This window comes from Geospiza fortis, unplaced genomic scaffold (genome assembly GCF_000277835.1).
Source record: "Geospiza fortis unplaced genomic scaffold, GeoFor_1.0 scaffold281, whole genome shotgun sequence".
NCBI classification, from domain to species: domain Eukaryota; kingdom Metazoa; phylum Chordata; class Aves; order Passeriformes; family Thraupidae; genus Geospiza; species Geospiza fortis.
Window position 1 is genome coordinate 85,027 of NW_005054340.1, and position 19,851 is coordinate 104,877.

At 40.6% G+C, this 19,851-nt stretch overlaps 1 protein-coding gene across 1 annotated transcript; it reads right to left on the bottom strand.

Annotated features, from left to right (window-relative positions):
* Positions 1 to 318: 318 nt before the first annotated feature.
* LOC102041053 (carboxymethylenebutenolidase homolog) lies at positions 319 to 9,315 on the bottom strand. Its single transcript, XM_005422562.1, has 6 exons — positions 9,144 to 9,315; positions 5,486 to 5,699; positions 4,762 to 4,869; positions 2,771 to 2,913; positions 2,296 to 2,387; positions 319 to 696 (listed from the first exon to the last, which is right to left on the bottom strand). Exons 2-6 carry the CDS (start codon positions 5,689 to 5,691, stop codon positions 517 to 519), a joined length of 729 nt encoding a protein of 242 aa, XP_005422619.1. The 5' UTR covers positions 5,692 to 5,699; positions 9,144 to 9,315; the 3' UTR covers positions 319 to 516.
* Positions 9,316 to 19,851: the final 10,536 nt, after the last annotated feature.

Genomic DNA, 19,851 nt, shown 5'->3' on the forward strand with positions numbered 1-19,851 from the left:
TGCTTGTTTCATGCATGGGGAATTCTGCCCAGTACAGCTGAGAAAAATACTTGTAGGTACTGAAAGAAAATGTCTGTAATGTCTGCAAAAAAAATGTCTGCAAAAAAAATGTCTGCAAACCCAGGGTATTTCCATGTGAACACCTATGACCACCAATCATCATACCAAAATAAACCCTGAAATTACTCAAGTAAAGTCATGACGAGGTCATGCTTACTAGCAAAGAAAACTGGATACACACTATCATGAGTATCAAGGTCATAATGTAAAATAATAAAGCAAATAAAAAGCAAGAAAACTTCAAAAGACTTTTTAATGCCTAATCATCCTTTAGTCTGACTTTTATTTCACAGTCTTCTGGAAATAATGTCCAAAATAATTTAAAGCTATAAATTAAAATGTTCCTATTTTAGTTTATGACAACTTTCAAAATGAGATAATTTTCCCTTGACTGTTTTCTTCTCTCAAATTAAATCAATCGCTGATCTTGAAGCCTAGCATTTCTTTCTGCTATTGTCAAACAAACATTTTGATCCAATCAATCATATCCCTTCTAGCTTCTTCAATGTAAGGTTTATCATCAGGTTTCATATCTTCTGGCTTCAGTTGTGCAAACCCATGAACTTGCCCAGGATAAACTTTAATTTTATATGGAACTTTACAATACTGTTTCAGCTTGTCCTCCAATAAGAAGATCTGTAAAAAAAAAGCATTTTTTCCGTTATGGGGTTTTTTTAAAGTTTGCCAAATTAACTGTTTCTCATTGAGAAAATGCCTCTTTGTGTGTAAGACTGACACTTTTTTTTAAGTATGGGTGAGTCTAAGAACCTCAAGAGTTGCAGCAAAGATGGTTTGGTAAATCTCATTGCCATAAAGGAAAAGGTGTGTTTCTTATCAGACTCTCAGGCTTGTAACCTGCACTTGAAGCTCTGATCTTGAGAACATAGACCATAAACCTTAGTGACCATCAGTCCAAAACATTTTGATAGGCTTAGTAACAGAGCTTAAGAAAATATGGAGGGCTTTTTTTTTCCTTTTCTTAACTGAACAACAAGAAGACCTGCACAATGTTTTGGTGATTAGTAGGCATACAAAGTACTAACAATGTGTTCATGTACCATATACATTTGCTGGCACAGTTTGTGCTTATTTCAACTAAAAGTCAGAAAATACAATAATGAACACTTATTTTGCCCCAAAAGCTTACTTCTACCCATTGTGCAGATTAGAGAGAGTATTGTAATTTATTTCATGTTTTTTTGTTGTTTTGGTTTGGGTTTTTTTATGAAGCACTTTTTTTCAGTACAGAAAACTATGTATTTGAGGGTTGTTTTTTGTTTAATGCAGGAATTTTTACTGATACAGTCTGCACAGAAAGAAAGCTTCAGGAGAAAAGGGAGTGGTTTCAATGTGTAACACATGACAGAAAAAATGCATTTGCCAAAATTGTGCCCCTGGGAGAAAGACATGTTTGCCATAAAATGAGGACAGAGGGTGAAGGATTTGTTTTCCTCCGCAGAGGAGACACATTTGAGGTACAGATTAATATGCTGACTAATGCAGTTAGAAGTAAATATTGAATGACTTCTGCATTCCCAGAGCACATTGCCAGTTCTCCAGTCAGACCCTACCCTAAAAAACAAGCTGTGCTAGAGGTGGTATGTTATCCTTGTCACTGAAGAAAAAGAATTTATGCACAGAAGAGGGCACCAGTTTCCTACCCATATATTTATCCAGCCTCTCACGTATGCTTACAAGAAGGGGTTGTATCAGAACATAGATGGCGGCCAGGAGTCAAAACATCTGAATCTATGAGTTGTTGTTGTCTCAGCTAAAGTTCATGCCTGCTCTTTTGACACAGTTCATTTTGTCTTCCTGTAGCAAAAGCAGTTAGTCATGAGACTAACTCATCAGAAACTTCAGTTACTAAGCTGAAAATACTTTTTTTTTTTCCATTCAGTGTCCAAATTCAGTGGTTTAGCTACCTGATTTCTCACCCATAGCAGTAGCATACAAGTTTTTGAGATGCTTGGCTCATACCAAGTTGGATATCCCTGCCCGGTTTCATACTCTGCTTATCTAGCCACTCAGAGACTGATGACTGTTCTTTACTGTATTTCTTACCTCAAAAAAGAAGCTTTGAATAACCTAAACAAGATAGAGGGGAAGTTGAAATATAAACAGAACCGTCCAACATGTCTAATATTTTTGTATGTGAAAATGGTTTCTAACAAGGATTTCTGTGTAGGATAAATGAGCTATGGGAAAAAAAGCCTTTCCAGAAAAACAGCTTACCTGATCCAAAGAAATAGTGTGGTCTTTCTCACCAAAAATGAAAAATGTGGGACTTAGTAAACTGTATCTTTCTTCAGAGTCTCTAACTATTCCTGTAATGTTTTGAGAAATAGTCCATTAGTGAGGTTAGCATTACTGTGAGATAAATGGCAAATTAAAAGAGAACATTTCTATTTAAGTTTACTCATTAGGTACATTACTTAGATCAGGACACTGGCTATGTGGATGGAGAATAAGCATTTGGAAAGCATATTTCCCTGCTCTCCTTAAACAAGGAATGATTTTTTGTTTTTTTGTTTACAGTATCCTTAATATTTTTGCACCAATATAGCTTATGGCTGAAATAACCATAATTAAAATCTGCAACTCACCTTTGAGTTGAGTATTTATAGAAATTGTTACAAAGCAATAAGTAGAATTACAAACAATGCATAGTCATGTGAACCCAAGTAAGTTTGCATGTGTTCTACACTACCATAGAGGGACACCCCAGCGGCTAATTGAGGATTTTTCAGCATCAAATGATGTACTGCCATTCCACCCCAGGAAAACCCAACGATACCAATCTTCTTTGCACCGCATTGTTCCTTTAGATACTTCAAGACAACATCAGCTTCCCTAAGACATATAAAGAAAAGTAAACTAAGGAATCTATTGCAGAGCCAATACTTGACAATTTAAGAAGTAAATTAAAAGACATACATGGTATTTTTTCTGTGTCTGCACCTTCAATTGTTTAAAACAGAGATTACTTTAAAAGCACATTTCAGGCTAGAGCAGTGGCTTCTATTATTAAATGAGAGTTAACATCTCTGGTCCTAGTTTAGGGAAGTACGTGTGTAGGCACTTAAATACTTACCTGAATTGTCACCTGCTCCTTTGTTTTCAAAATTAGTAAATTTTTATTTGAATCACTTTGTCTAGGACAGGGCAACTAAAGACAAGACATATCTGCAAGTAGAACAACATCTTGCATTATGGACTGTAGGAATAGATAAGCTTCACTGTACTATCTCTACAGAGTTCACCTATTTAGATAAAGATTTGTCCTGTCATTCCTGTTACATGAGTTAATACTAAAATATCTTACCAAACCTACATGCAAAAATGTTATGCTAAAATAGCGTTTACTCAAATTACATTGTCAGTAACTACAATGTTTAAAAAATAACTTTTGCATGAGGCAATGAAAAAAAACATGAAAAATATTTTTATTGTAGGTAAGAACAAGTAATTTTTTTTTAAATTGCTGACTTCTGAGATCTCAATAATTTTATATTCTTCATTAGCTACAGAGTTTTAAATTAAGTTTAAATGCAGAGTTCATAAACTATTAACTGCATTTTCAAACATTAGGTAGAGTTGTGCGGTCATTCAGGTTTGGTTAGGCTGACCAAACAAAACCCAGTATGACAATGACATGAAGAGGATGTTGTGTCCTGGGCCTGTGGTCATGCTCTCTCAGGTTTGGTTTGTTTGAAAGGAAACTAAGAAAGCCATGGATATGTTGGGTTCCATGTTCTCTGAAAAAGCAATGGATCTGAACTGGAATGTTCACCTACAAGTGATCCCTCAGAAGACAGCAAAGGCATGTCCTGAGATCTTAATTTTTCAAGACAGTGCCCACATATCTACTCTTCTTTGGAGGGGGATTTTTTACAATTGTTAGTAATTCGTGTCTTAAAAAATTTGGTCACAGCTTCTGGAATTATATTGTCAAAATCTTTGCTGAGAGACATTGAACATAGACTGTGGCTGCTGAATATCTGGACAGGGTCAGATGAATACTTGTGGCTTGCAGGATGGTAGCTGAGTAATAGGGTGTCACCACTGCCTCACTATCATCTGAAATGTTGAGCTGTGGTGAGATGCTGAAGAAACATCAATGCCTCCCATAATTCAAGGAAGCCTTGTTATAGGCACTGTTAAGTTATACAGATAATGATCCCTCTCTTTCACAGTGAAAAAAACAGTACAGGTGATCAGATGTTTCTTAGGTTTTGGTCAGTCTAGCAAATTTTTATGTAGTGCTGCTCAGGAGAATCTCATCAGTATGTATCATAATCTGCAAGGCAGAGAGCAAGATGGGCATGTGACAACTGGCAGATAACATCTGCAGTTGTAGAATTTTCCTCTTTATCTTGAGGAACTGTGTGCAGAATCAGCACTTGTGGGTGAGAGTGCTGGGTATTTTGTAGCCTGCGAAACACTGTGAGCCTGCATGGCCAGTCAGAAAAGGGCTCAGGAACACAAGATGGGGACAATAAGCAGAGTGATGGGCAGAGCAGATGATCCTATTCAAATCTCAGACAAGACAGCCCAGAACCACAGAAGAATCACCCAGAACAGGAAACTGTGGTTGTGCAGCCAGCTTGCCCTGCTGTGAGGTGCCATTTCTAACATTTCATATAAATTCTCCTTGTTTGCTAGATGCTTCTTAAAGTTCAATACAAATATGTATCTTACTTGTCTACTTTCATAGGATCATGATTTTTCAACCAGTCAGGAAAGTCAGCCCAGTGATCAGTAGATGTCCAGGGTTTTGTCCCCTTGAAGAAGTCTGGGCAGATGGTTCTGTGTGAGATATGGAATTCAGTCAATTTTCATTAAAACTGTCTAAATATCTCTCAATATCTTCTAGTCGAGAGTACACATCTACATGATGACTGTCTGAATCATGTTTTACTCATCCTATTCTGGTAATCAGCGAGCTAAAAGTATATGTCTTTGTATAGAAAAAAAAGACACAAAATGTTTCCTTATTATTTCCTTAGACACACTTAATACAAAAATAAAGGGATTAAATATACCTCCTGATTCTATATTAATACATATATACCTCTTTGCTGTTACAAGGCAAAGCAAATGTTCAAAAGATTTGGTTCTGAGAAGCTTATACAAATTAAAATAGATACCAATTTCTCTTTGGACCACCCATGCTGCTTCATAAGCACAAACACAGGCACTTCAAGACTCCTTGTGCCTTTGTGCTCAGCTAGCCATTTTCCTGAGTCAGTTTTAGCATCTTTGGTGGCTCCATGGAAATATTTTGTCCATTTTCTTTTTTATTTGCTCAGACTGAAGTGGTATAGTTGTCTTATATCTTAGAAACATCATATGCCATGCCTGGCTTTGGGCTTGGTGGTCTATCAGTGCATTTAAGGGGAAGATAAGAAAGAAATTTGCTTACATATATCCATGACCTGCTATCAAATCCACTATGTATCTAATGTCTGGGAACTGCCATCCAAATACATCATGAACCACAATCACAGCTTTGTCCGTGGAAAAAGATGGTCTACAAACATATGCCTTAAGGTAGTCAATTTGCACTTCATGGCCAAGGCACCCATAGTGAGACCTTTCTCCAGTATTATATAGAAAAGGATCAGCCATTTGAAAACCTAAAAAACAAGAAGAACATAGCAAGAATGTAAAAATAATTTGTTAACAAAAATAATTTAGGACAAAAAGGCAAATATGGTCTTCCGAAAGTAGTTTAATAACTTCTGTAAATAACATTGACGTCCTTGTATGAAGAAAGTAGAAAAAAGCAAAAGCAACATTCCAGTGAAGAATGCCTCTTCATCTATTATGTTATTAAGCTGAGAATAAAGAGAAATACCAAAATCAAAGTGATCAAATTACAAACAACCTGGACATGTAGGTCTTGACACTCATGTCACATTTATTTTGCTGCCATGTGGCTCTGTGAGCACAGGTGTGAAGCACTATGGCTTCCCATGTCACAGTCTCCTGAGGTATGGGGCCACAACCCGTGTCTTCATGGGGAATCCTGTGCTGGTTCCTCTGAACTATTTGCAAGGAGCACAGCACTCAACTGCTGCATTGAAGTGTAGTGTTCAGTGCTTCTCTTGGTGCTGGTGCCTGGTAGCTCATCTGTAGCACCATCACAGCTCTTCTGAGAGCAGGAGGACTGGGCACCGTTAGTGAAGAGCTGCAGGATGGATTTGTAAACTAGGTTCCAATGCCATGTGCCCCTATGCCCTTGAGAGGGATTGCAAAAAAACAAGTTTATGTGCCAGCCTCATTCAGAATATTTGACTGTACATGGTTTTGTCCCTCCTGCAAAAGTAGCAATTAGAGACAATGAGCCAGTAGATGTGCTTGACAGATTAAAGTCAAAAGTTGTTCTGACTCTCTGTGTCAGGAGCTTGGAATGGACTCTGTGCAAAAAGTAGATTGTGATCCTGTAATTAAAAGTGGTGTTACAATGCATCTGTACACGGAATCCAATTAAGTCTGCAGGGGCAGTGATAATAGTAGCACTTCCTAGCCATGAACTGACTTTGTGCTGACTTTGAAACTGTCCTTGGGCATGCAGTACACAGGCACACACACTATGACTGTCTCCACTTCATCATTTCTACATCAACCTATTATTTTAGTTTGTGTTGTAACATATACTTCATAAAACTATGTAATCTTCATGGAAGGGCAGCAAATTCCCCTAAAAATACACGCCTTCCTCAGCCCTCCATTGACTAGAGCAGCAGAGGGCTGCATTTCACGGAGTAATGGGAATTTTTGCCTGGGCAATGCAGACACATTTGGAACCATGGCACGGACAGACTGAAGAAGAGAGAGTTGATGCCACAGAGACTCACCACTTGCTTATGCCCTGCACAACACTCCCCAGTTTACATGATTCACTCTGGCACAATAAAAGGATCCATATTTTATATGCATTTAGATTGCTTCATACCCAAATTTTATATGCATTTAAACTTATTAAATGCTCCTCAATGCATAGTGCAGAGACACTGTTCTTCCCCATCCTCTCCCAAGCCTGGGGCTGCGGTCACCAGATCTGGCAGGGCCAGAACAGAGTTTGAGCAAAGATGCTTGATTACAACCATAACCCTGGCTAATAGTGGTGTAGACATACAGGAACTGGGCAGACATGGCTTTACTGTTCTAATCAAGCTCATTCAGATAAATCCACAAGATGGATAATCTCTCATCACCAGTAATCCCCTGCGCTGATAAATGAGAATTGATTACATGTGTAATTTTCATCCCACCTTTCTCAACATCTGTCAGGCTTGATTCTAGGAAGCACAAAGTAGCCTAATCTTCAGGATTAAGACCTCCATTGTTTTGGCATTATAAGAAAGGGAAGGTATGTCACACATGGGAGATTATGTCCCAGTTTAATCCCCCCCATAATGTTTGAAATGCCCGAAAATGCTTGAGAGAGGTCTGTTCATACAAAAGTGCTTCCTACCTCTCTTTTTTATAACCTAAGATGAATGAGCTGGTTGAAGCACAGGAGGCTGCCTGGAGAAGCCACAGGCAATCCCAAAGATAGCTAACACTTCTGCCTTCTGAGATGCCAGCCACAGTCTTACTCCACTGTGGTGTTTTTCTCAGAAGGGCACAACCTGTGTCCCCTTCAAGGAAGTGTTGCTTAGGAGGCACTAAGCTCTGCAATAGTTGTGAACCAGCCTACTCCCTATCCATTGGTTGCTTCCCAGAAACCATTTCTTTGGCCTGTGCTGACTGAGGCCGGGCCAGCTGGCTCCTTTCCAGGCACCAGGCAGCGCAGAACGTTAGTAAATAGTCAGCCACACCTGAACTGCTTAGAAGTTTGATGGGATCCTGTTCAGTCAGGAGATTTATTTACTCCCTCCTGCTTTGTCCCACGCAATGTGGTGTGGCAAAGCAACACGCCAGGATATTTCCTACTTTTCCAGTCTCACCTCATTCCCTCTTCCCACCAATTTCATCCATTACACTTTTCCTTTTCCTGCTTTCCCTGTGGCACAGTTCCAAGCTGACAGCATCTCACCTTTATGCCCCACTCTGCATCACTGTGCTGCAGCACAGAGGGGATGCAGGGCCTGCTGGGAACAGGGGGAAAAGTTACTGCTGCTCATGGGGAAAACCACAGATATTGATGAGTCTTGTGACATCCTACTGCTCCTTGAGAGAAAGGCTCCTTAGACCTTCTCCTTCTATCCAGTGGTCCTGCCCTTCTTTGGGTGTCTTGATATCATTCAGCTTTCATGCAAGTAACTTAAAAACTAACAAGAGTTATTTACACAACACAAAGGTGGGCTCCACAAAAGGTGGTAGGACAGACCCGAACTACTGCATTTCTAGGAGCATATTCTGCTGAGTCTTAGTTTTCATCAGGAAAAAACAAATCTCTACTTGAAAAGTGAGTTTAATAATATTTTAAAACACAATCAGATTAAACTGAAGCAAAGATCCTGCTAAGGACAATCTTCACTTCTCAGAAAGTGAGTATGAGCACGTGATCTTGAAGTGCTGTGCTGTTTGGCAGGACCTTGAACTACTGATGCCAAGATGTGACATCTCTGCCCTTTTCCCGGGTCGAGCGATAACATTTTAAGCTACAGCAGCATTTCATTTCAATGCTAAGAGCTCAGTGGACCAAACAAGGAAAAGAATGGAAATTCATTACCATAAGGATGAAAAAATATTATGGTCCTTTAATGTGAACTTGATACATGATGAACATAAATTATCAGTGTCCTCAGAATTATTGCTGTACCACAATTTGTTGCAAAGACTCAAAATGAAATTTAGTCTTTCCCAAAGTTGACAGCCTTTATCTTCATTTTATCTGCCCCTTGATACTTGTCTTTGTGCATTTTTTTACTGAAACCAAAATAATAGTTTCTCTTTAAAGGAGTAGGTTTTGCTGATTTTGTTTCATTTGTTTCATTTGTTTCATGCTTTTTCAAAGAGCTATATCGACTTGCTTAGCAATTTCAGATTTTCCCTTTCAGCACAGGTAAAAGTAGTTATCCTTTTCTGCTGTCAACTCAGTCTGCATGGACCAGTTTGCCCTCACATACCTGGAGTGCAGGATCCTGTTTCAGCCCAGCTCACTTCTTCTGCTCAGCGAGACACCAGCTAGATTTCTCTAAACAGAAAAAGGAGAAAACCAGTTCTTGCTGACAGTTTTGCTCCTGGTGCTGCCCATCCAGTTTTCAGGTGCTCTTCAACTCATCTGCAGATTTTGGGATTGGGAAGTGAGGAGGAGAGGCTTCACTCAAGAGTCATCCTGAACGGAAGGGGTGGGGACAGATCATGCACAGAGGCAGTCTGCAGTAGGCTCCACATCATTTGCCTTTACTCCACCTTTCATTTATTTGTTATCTAAGGAGTTTAGAAGGAAAGATGCACCCAAACACTGTAATACACTATGATGTGTGTGATGCAGACATTGAAGACACTGCAAAGGTTTTAGACTTCAGTATTTATAACTGAGACATTTAGCATCAGTGGTGTGTTTGCTGATGCATTTTCTTGGAGAATATTTATATACTTTCTTGACTATAATAAATGTCATTAATGAAATTTGAGGTGAATTAAGATTAATCTGTCCTGGCAAACTTGCAGCTTAAAAAACTTACTAAGTCTTCCTAGCACACACATTCAACATATTACAACCACACCCATAAGTATTCTCAACAAGTTGAAAAGTGTTCCAGGTTATTTGTGATTAGACTTGCATTTGACAAGCAAGAAAGACTGGAGTCTGTGGTGCCTCATTGAAATTTTCCATTCCTATTTCCACAATGGCACTGTATGCAAGGAACATTAACTTAGCCCTTGGTCTGACATACACTCATTTTCTCTGTGTGTACTCATGGTCTGGGTGTGTGGGGGGGTTGGAGGGTGGGGGGATATGCAAATGAGAGAGACAAAAGAGCTCAAAGAAAATTATAATGTAATTTCATGACAGAGGTCAGTAAACAAGTTTTTATTCTTGGTGTATATGACAAACAAGTTCCCCAGTCACCCAGCAGATGCTCAGGAGTACTCTGTGAGGTAGGGACCATAATCTGAGGACTATGTTAAATAGGTGATAGATGGACTCAGTTCACCAAACTTCAGACATTTACAGTGATGATGTCTTCATGTCAGCAAGGTGTCTACACTCCCACAGTGTCCTCAATATTTAGAGTATGACTCAGACTCCATGGGTGTCTTTTTTTGAATGAAAATAGGTAGTCCCCTAGATGACCCAACTAGTGCAATAAGATTGCTGTGCTGAGTGCATAATAACCCAGGCAAAAGGAGTCCTACCTCTCTGTGCTCTGGCAGCTGCACACAACTCAAAATTAAGGTTTGTCATGACCAGAAAGAGGGTGTTTGTCCTGTTACACCCGTCAGTAGATTTGCACATCAGGATTGTACAAGAAACCATTAAAAAGATTGCTTGTGTTGCAAGGGAGGGAGTGGGGAGACTTGACTGAAAAGATCCGCTTTGTACTTTGATATTAATGGCATCTTGCTTGTCCTTGTGTAACCCCTCCCAGGTGGGTGTCTTGTACTTAGAGCCACAAGACTGAAGTATTGTCTTCCTACCTTGTCCCCACAGAATGTGGATTCATCCAAGCTGCAGTCCCCTGGAACAGACTGGGTCAGCAGAAGTGTGTACCTGATCCCACATGCCATCTCATGACTGTAAACTCTGTCCTGGTGCCCAGCCTTCGAGTTGGTTAGGGTAAAAGGAGAGCAAAGGACTCACTCTGCTCTAATGCAAGCCTTTGCCTGCACATGGTGTTTATGTTTGATCTGCAAACCCTGTATCATTCAGATCACCCATACTTGATAAGACTGTCTTTTTTTCTGTAAGATACAATCATCTCTGTAATGGACTCAGGACTATGCAGATCATTGCATCCATGAACTTCCTACAGTCTCAAGGAACTTATGTATTTAATTTTTTATGCCTGCTGTGAGCATTTCTATTTTTAGGGTTAAAAAAAAAGAATGAAGACACATAACTGAGTTGGAATGAGCACAACAGATTTACTTGTTCAAACACACAATGGTGGAATTTCTCATTCACCTGAGGCACACAGCTGGTTTTTGTCTGGTTTGACTTCTTTTGCTCCTTAAGGCTTGCACCAATACTTCTCCAACTGCTCCTCCTGTTTTTATAGAAATGGGCATAGAATAAAGCCCAAAATTAATTCTCACAGCTGCTGGCTGCAATTTTAGTTGTATGTCAACAAGAGAAACAAGATCCTAGGACATGCAAGCCTGCTGCCCTGAGGGAAAATAGAAAGGTATTCTCTCTCAGATGACTAGTGATATCTAAAAACCCAGATAGGCAGGTACTCTGGTGGCATCTAGTGCAGAAGTGAAACACTCAGGTGGAGAAACCAATGAGCAGGCTTAAACATGCCCAATCTACAGTCACCCCATACAGTATTTGGAGTGCTGCTGGTAACAACAGACTCGCCAGGAAGTTGAAATCATTGCAAATGTTGTATTTATGTTGTGAAAAAACCCATTCAAAACATCTCTGTTGAGTGACAGGATTGCAGCCTAGAAGCTGCAGATGAGGCAAGAGGGCCAGCAGGGCTCCCCTCTCCTCTTACACAGTGCCAGACAGCAGTAGCAGCCTTGTTCAGGGGCTACCACTGCCCAAGTATCTTGTTAGGAACCGCTGGGGAGGCTCCTGGGAAGGGCCACAGCAGAGGCACAGTGGGATAGAGTCAAAATGCAGCTCTGGGGAGCCAGCTGTAATGCCACTGGTGAGTCTGAACCCAAGAGCTGCCTTCATAACAAGAGAAATCCTTTGGGATTTGGGTCTCTTCAAGAGGGGAGTGTGGAAACCCAGGGCACCTGGAGTATTTCTCTTCTGCTCTGGGGTGTCCTGACCCCCAGGGGAGCACTGACTTTGACCCTCATTCATGGAGAAAGTTCCCTAGACTTCAAGATAGACTAGAATCCACAAAAGTGTGAAATAGACTATAGAGAGTAGTGTAGGCGTATCACCTTAGTGAGAAATTTAAGTTTTGAGATGTTTAGGATGCTGTGGATGGAAGCAAGATGGAGGGCACAGGTTGTCATCCTGGGTTTCTTCTTCATGCTTCTTCTTCCTTCTTCTTCATGGGTTTGGGTGGCATTTTGTAATTGGGCAGAAAAGTCCTCATTGTGGGCTCTGTGGGATCAGTTATTGGGTTAAAAGGGAAAATAATCGAACATGAACTACCTTCTCAAGTGCCTTCAATCCAGACCCAGAGGAACCGACAACTAGAACCACCACAGGGGAGCATAGCTATTCCTTCTAATAAAGGTTCACTGTAAGAACAGCCTTCCTAGTGAGCTTGTAATTTGGAGCTTCTTTTGATGCTTTTTCTTTTCTATATGTTAACCCAATTCCTCTCCCTCCGTCCAGTAAAGTGGTTTGTATCTAAAGATATTGACTGAGTCATCACGTGGGAAGGAAGAAATATTTTTTAACAAATCTGATTTAATACTCCAGGTTTCTGTGTTGGGTGTCCAGTTAGTGTTTGAATAAAGACCTCGGGAAATCAGGCCAGCTCTTTCTATTGCAAATCAAGGCTTGGCAGGAGGTTTACATGTACAGATACTTTCTTTATCATCAGTGAGAACTAGTCTTACACTTACAATTCTGTTCTTTACCATTTACCTAACATGGTACTCTGGAGTTGGCAACTGCCTTTGCCTGGAGCACTACAAAAATTCTCCATGAAATCCTCTGATTTGGTTAGTAGTGAACCATATTCCCGAGCTTTCCCATGTGTCTAAGAAGAAAGGCTCCGAAGTCTGTCCTCTGTGGGAGTGAGTGACCTTATCTGCTCCATCTGGTGCATCATTGGCAGGCACGACCGTGTTCCCTGCACTGATCAGAGCACCCGCTGCTCCTCACAGGGCTCCAGGACCAGGGTGATTGCTGCTTCTTCATCATAAATCTTTGCATCTCTCACCAGGCTTCCACTCCCTTGTGATTTTATTTGCTGCTAAAAAATTATAGGCTCAATCTGTCATCATCTCTCCTTTTGGCCATCTCCCCATTGCATCCACCCCTTCTTCCTCCTGCTCCACTCTGTTCCTTTTATGTAAGTTATTTGAAGCCACTGTTTTCAGTTGGTTTCTGGTTATCCCTTTCGATGTTCCAGGGTTTTTCTGGGGTAGGCTAGGGTCAGCTCTCAAAGTATACAAGTACTTATCTATCTAAAATCAATATTATGACTTTCACCACAGGATGATCTGCAAATTATAGTTTTCTGTAGGTATGTTGCTAGTTTGTGATATAGAATTGGTTGACCCAACAGCTCCTGGGTTTCTTACACCTGTCTTGGATTAATTTTTACATTAAAATAAATTGTTAATGTTTATTCTCAAATTTTCTATTTTTCCTAAAAGTGTTTGTGGGATTACAGAGGGTGTGCTTTGTGAACTTTATAGAAATTGGGTGGAGTACTTTAATTATGCCAAGCAATAACAGGAAATCTATTCTAATGTTGTGGGTGACATGCAAAGAGGGGTATTAAAATCACTTATCACTGGGCAGGTGTTTCTAGGTTATTTAGTTGCTCTTCACTTTATTAAGGAACACTTTCAATGGATTTTCAGTACAAGGCAAATTATTCCAAATAATAATGAATATTAATAACAGTATACAGGGATAATAGTACATTCTGGAGCAATGGCTCAAAACCAGGTACCCCAGACTGAAAGCGGTATCTGTTTTTCACTGAGCACTATAAATGCAGACATGAGCAAGACAATACAATTAAGAGTACATGGACAACCACAGGGACTAAGGACTGATTTCCTTCTCTAAAAAACTAAACATCTATTTTCTGCATGATTTAAGAATATGTCTTTTGTCTTTCTCTTACCAAAAATTTTGTCTTCTCTAAAATAACAAAAATTTTAAATCCAGTAATTATTAAAAAACACTTCTTTTTTTTCCAGTTATTCACCACTCAGAGTACTACTTTATATGATGAATTAATTCAATGTGTTTAGTCTTTGAAACAGAATTTTATAATCAGACTTTTTCTCATAAAAAGTCGTATATTTGATCAGCTTTATTCTAGGTCCTTTTTTTTCCCTTTTATTCCTTTATTTGGTATGTGTTGTCTTATACAAAACTCATCTAATGTTCATTTTATATTTCAGGAACTTTCTGGGATTAATCATCTGGAAGAGAGTGATTTTGTTTCCTTGTATTTGAGGCTATATTTGCATGGAGATGTAAATACTGTTTCAGTCTTCAGTACAAATAGGCTGTCCTGGACAAAAAGCTGCACCTTGTGCCCGCAGAATTTATCTTCATTTTCAAAAGAGGTAACTTTCATGTATAGAAATCTGGCTTCTCCTCTGTAAACTTCCAGCATGCACTTGAACGGCTTCATTTGGCTGGGATTTTCCAAGACATCCTTTCTAAAGCCAAGGAGACCCCAAAATTTCCACCTGCATATGATCCCCTCCAGGTTATATATCTTTCAGATGAACTTTTAGGGTTTTTTTTCCCAACTGGAGAAAGGGAAACAATTGGGAACACTGATTGTTCAACAGTCAGTGATAGCTACTATCACTGAATATTGAACAAATCTGGCATAAATTGCTATACTAATCAGTGTTTTAAATTCCAAAACTTTAAACAGAGCGCCAGGAAAAAAACTTTTACCCGTGTTTGCTCGACTTTAAAAGTCCTGTTTTGCAAATATGTCTATGCATTAGTAATCTTGGAATGTATCCAAGCAGCTTTGGACTGTATCCCACAAAGTAATACAGACGCCCAAGTGCAACATCAAAGCAACAAGTTTAAGGAAAGTATATTTAAGAGCTTCTAATTATATAACAAGATAATTACCATACATAATTCAGAGCAATCAAGGGGCTTTATTAAATGTGTTTGCAGAGAGCACCTGTCTCACCCTTTTCTAAAATGAGATAATGAACTTTGCCTTAGCAAAAAAAAAAATCACATTTTGGTGTAACACTGCAAATGCTTGAGACTGTGCTAGAACTATTCTAAGTCTGTGCTAGCTGAACAAAATTAGTTTCTAAGACTCCCTGAGCTGCTGTAAACATGTAATGGGGCATCTCAGAAGACAAAAGAGGTCCAGGCAGGAAGGGGGCCAGCCCCCCGTGTGAATGCTGACCTGCACTGCCCATGCAGGTACAGGAAGGCACACAGGCAATGGGCATCTCATGTGGAAGGGAGCTCTTGGGCCAGGTAGGCCAACCAGGCTGCAGTCACTGCCCACCCTACCTGGTTCAGATGCTTGTGGCATCAAACATCATGGTGTGGAAGAGGTTCTATTCCTCTGCTCACTGGGACAGTTCAAACATTTGCTAGCACTGTGTGTGCCAAGAGTGAACTCCCAGCTTGCTCTTTCATAGCTTTGTTGTGAACTAGTGAGTTCCAAACTGGATGCTAGAGCCAGTAGAAAACATGAGCTTAAGCACAAAATTCGAGGCCTGATCAGATTTGCTCTAAAGGGCTGATATTAGCACTTCCAGACTTCACAATTTCCAGCATGCTGCTTCTTTCTGGTCTGAAATTGGATCTCAGTTTCCTGATAGACCCACAACAAGATCACAGAGAGCTGAGGTTTTATAGGCCATGAGATAAAAAGTTTAGGCCCACTTTATTCAATTCTTTACAAGGTTCAGCTGTAAGGTGCTTTGCTTTTCCCTTTGTTCTCTGTAAGCTGCAGAGATGAGAGTTTGTCTTTACTTGACACAGCAGGTACCATAGGGCAGATTCCTTCCAAAGACCTGTCTTGAGCTGCAGCTTAGACCTCAGGACAAGCTCAGATGTTCATTACAGCCTGTTCTCCTGGTTCAGGGGGAAAAACCAACCCAAACCCTAAGCCTTAAGCTGAAATCAAATCCTCAGTCACCTGCCTCTTCAAAGGGAAATTAGTCATCTTCTCTGCAGAAGGAATTCATAGTGTGCCTCTACCATCACGTACTTTCTCATGAGTGATAGATTGACATTCATGGGAAGCATTTGTCTGAATATCCATACACAATATAAAACAATATAAGATATAAAGCAGGTGGAATAATGTTGTGAGAGGAAGTCTTGGACAGGCTTGTTCTGAAAGAAGGACCCAGGACTTTCCACCTAAGACATGCCCTCAGTGTAGACCTGAAGATTTAACATAAATATGCTGGGTCAGAGATCTGTGCTCAAGGTACTGCTCCACCCTGCTCATTTGTGCAGAAACTGCCATACCTACATGGCAGTTTCTCTGCTTCTGTCTTCTCTGGAAGATTCTGCTTTGGTACAGCCACTTCTGTTTTCATGTGAGCCAGAATCAGAAACCTGATTCCTCTTGTTCCAGTCAGATACCAGTGTACTATCAGCTATTCCAACACTCCCTCTCTGGTTTTAAGCAGAAATTGCTGTCTGCTGAAAATCTCTTCTCCAGAAACTTGTTCAAAAGTGTCACCAAAAATTAATTTTGACTACGTGGATTTTTCTGATGATGCATATTCATCCTAAAATAATCACATCTAGGTAATTTCAATTCTTCAGGAGTTAAACCCCATGATTTAACTGATATTCAACAATTGTGAAAAATTCTTTCCTGTGAGAAAAGACGTAAATGGCAATGTTTTGAAACTTAAACCTCTGAGAGCTAAATTAATTTCCAAGGACAATTACATATGTGTATTGAGAGCAAACAGTAAGCATGGTCTGACTCAGAAGAACAGAAATGAAACTACACACTCCTCAATGAACTTGTAAATTATTTCTGTAAACAGAAAATCAGAAATTAAACAGGTTCCTTCTTGGCGTGGCAATTAAGGCTCTTGGTTACCATGCAAGATGCTGTTATAATAAAGGTTTGTTAGGAGACCTATTTTTGTTTCCTGCTTTCATGGGATAAAAAGATTTTGTGAAGTTTGGGAAACAACTGGCTTCCCTAAATGCAATCTAGATCTTGCACATTTCACCTGGATACACTTCAAAGTAATTTTTGCTGTGTTTATGTTCATCTTTTAGGCAGCTGAACTACTGGCAGTTGTGTTGATTACTCCTGGAAACCTCCCAGAGAATCAGTGAACTTCTTTAAAAGGTTGTTAGGAATTCTTCATGTTCTTTAGGTATGGCATCTTTCCAAGGAATTCTTCTTTCAATGCTTTCCCAACAACAGCTGAAAATCAACAGCTTTAACCTCCTCATCACACTTGTAACTTTCTTTACTCTTGTACTAAATTACTCTCCATTAAATGGCTCTCTATTTATCTTAAATGCAAATTTTACAAAGAAGAAAATAATTTTTTCTGATTTTTATTATGAGAGCAAGAAATAGATGGGGTTTTCCAGTTTGTTATCTCCAGATTTAAAAGAAACACAAACATGACTGGGATGCTGAAGAGGAAACCATGTTCAAGTCAAGCTCAGAAGAGCCAAGTCAGTACAGGTCCCAGTTCTACATCACACAGCACTTGCCCAAGGTTCCAGTAATTTTATTCCCTGGGCTCCAGGGAGAGCTTTCATTTGTTCATGAGCACAGCACTAAATATATGTGGCAAATTTCTAAGTACAATGGATCCAAGTGAGTGAGAACTTAGACCTCTCAGCTTTCAACTTTCATTAAAATATGATCATATTAAATAACTGAAAATGAGTAGGCAAAGAATCTTATTAAATATCTGTGATTATATATGATACTAAAGCATAGGACATTATAGCTCCGCATGTTATAAATATGGGTTTTCAAGAACAAAAAGAGATCATTAATATCTTCCTTATTATGTGTCTTCAAGAAACAATCTAAATTCACACCTTTTCTTGGTTGTGATAGCTGCTCTGGAATTATTCCATATCCAAAACCTACAAGCCAATCTGAAGCATGCTGCAGGTCTAAGAATATTTCAGATATAGTCATTAAAGATGCGTGAACATAGCTAAATTGGAGTACTTAACATAAGTACACACTTTCAACCCCAAGTTTTGGACTGCAGTCAGAAAATCTGTAGTAGAAAATCAAGCACAAGCACTTCTTGGTGTACAGATTTCTATTTCACCAACATTAACAGATCCTTGTTGCTCAGATGATGGGAGAGTTCTGGGTCACTTCTCTTGGTGTCTTGGACTTTCTCCTGTTATTGCAAGGTGCAAGCTGCTGCTGAGAGCACACCGATTCACAGAGGCATGCTGCCCCGTAGGGCTAGGCTGACATGCTGCTGGACCAGCTCCCATCCTTTATGTCCAGGCTCACACAGCAGGCTCTTTGCATGAGACCATTTGGTGTGTCAGTGCTGAAGCACTCCCATACCCCTTCCTGCCCCCTGTCCCCTTCCTGGTGGAGAGCTAAAGCATATCTCTTTCCTCTTGGCTTCATACTGCTTTATTACTGTGGACAAGAAATTTCAGCAGTGAGCATTTTGCATATAATTTCCTGTATTTAGACCAAAAATTCACCGAATGTCATTGGAGTGACGGGTACCCCTACCTGGGTCCTCATGAATAAGGCCAGCTTAGAAATTTATGACATTTTCTTCCCCACATCCCCCTGAACAGAGGGTTAAGGGCCAGTCCTTGGTGTAGGAGCTGGGAATGGTCACCTCTGGGGCTCAAGGAGGGCTTTCTGCAGCTGAGGGAGAGGCCATCAGCCACTGTCACCCCTGGGCTCCCAGGGAAAACCCTAAGTCCCCGCATCTTTCTCCCAATCCATTCCAGCCCCAGGTGAGCACAGGCAGTGACTGACCCAGCCCAAGGGACTCTGGCAGTCATGGGATGTGATCTGGGGACTATTCCAGTGATGATACAGGAAGATATGGCAGCCTGAGACAAGACAGCAGATTGGCAGCCCGTGGTGACTCTGTCATTCATGCTGCCACCTGATTAAGGAAGACTTTTACTTGAGGGGCTCCAAGGCATTTCCAGGCGTCTAAAGCCTTCAACATTTGCAGCAGCGTCCTGCACAGCTGCCCTGCACCTTGCTACAAGCACTGGTGGCAGCATCCAAGACAATAAGTTTCCCAAAATCAGCAGCTACTTGTTTGATGGCCCATCAAATTGTCAGGTGGCCCCAGCTTGGATACAAGCCACCATGGTCCCTGCCTGACTGGCCACTGCAGACCCCAAAATGCTCCATCTCCTCTGCCACCTTCTTCTCAGGGTCCCCAAACTCCTCCTGGGCCTGGAGTAGAGGTGCCCTCTGGTGGCACCCTTGGAGCTCTGTCGCCTCTCTGGGTCGGTCCATGCTCCTGCTCCTTGTGTCCAGGTCCCTGTTGCCATGAGGTTCTTTCAATGCACATTGCATAATCTTGCTGTAGATTAAGATGAGGCTGATTGGCCTGTAGTTCCATGAATTCTCTTGTTTTACATTGAAAATTGTTGTGAAACTTCCCTTTTCCATGTTTCCAAGGATCTCTCCCTATTACCATTTTTTTACTTCATAGAATCATGGAATGGTCTGGGTTGGAAGGAACTTCAAAGATCATCTAGTTCCAACCCCCTCACCATGGGTGGGGACACCTTTCACTAGACCAGGTACTCAGAGCCCCATCCAGCCTGACCTTGAACAACACTTCCAGGGATGGAGCATCCACAACTCCTCTGGGCAAATTCTTCTAGTCTTTCTCTTAGCCCCACTCACACTCCTCCCATCTTGCCCTGCTCATCTCGGCCATGCTATTCACCATGATCCTTTCCACCATTCATCTCTCTGGCTCCTGGCTGTTCTTCCCGCACTCTTGCATGGTAGCACCCTTATCCACAGAAGAAACTGTGTTTGCCCAGCTTCTGTTTACCCTCAT

Excerpts from the sequence above, each read along its gene's own strand:
- LOC102041053 (XM_005422562.1), bottom strand. The coding sequence starts at position 5,691 with ATGGCTGATCCTTTTCTATATAATACTGGAGAAAGGTCTCACTATGGG. Across the intron at positions 2,388-2,770 it reads CGCTGGGGTGTCCCTCTATG|GAATAGTTAGAGACTCTGAA; the intron begins GTAGTGTAGAAC and ends AAAACATTACAG. Across the intron at positions 697-2,295 it reads ACACTATTTCTTTGGATCAG|ATCTTCTTATTGGAGGACAA; the intron begins GTAAGCTGTTTT and ends TTTTTTTTACAG.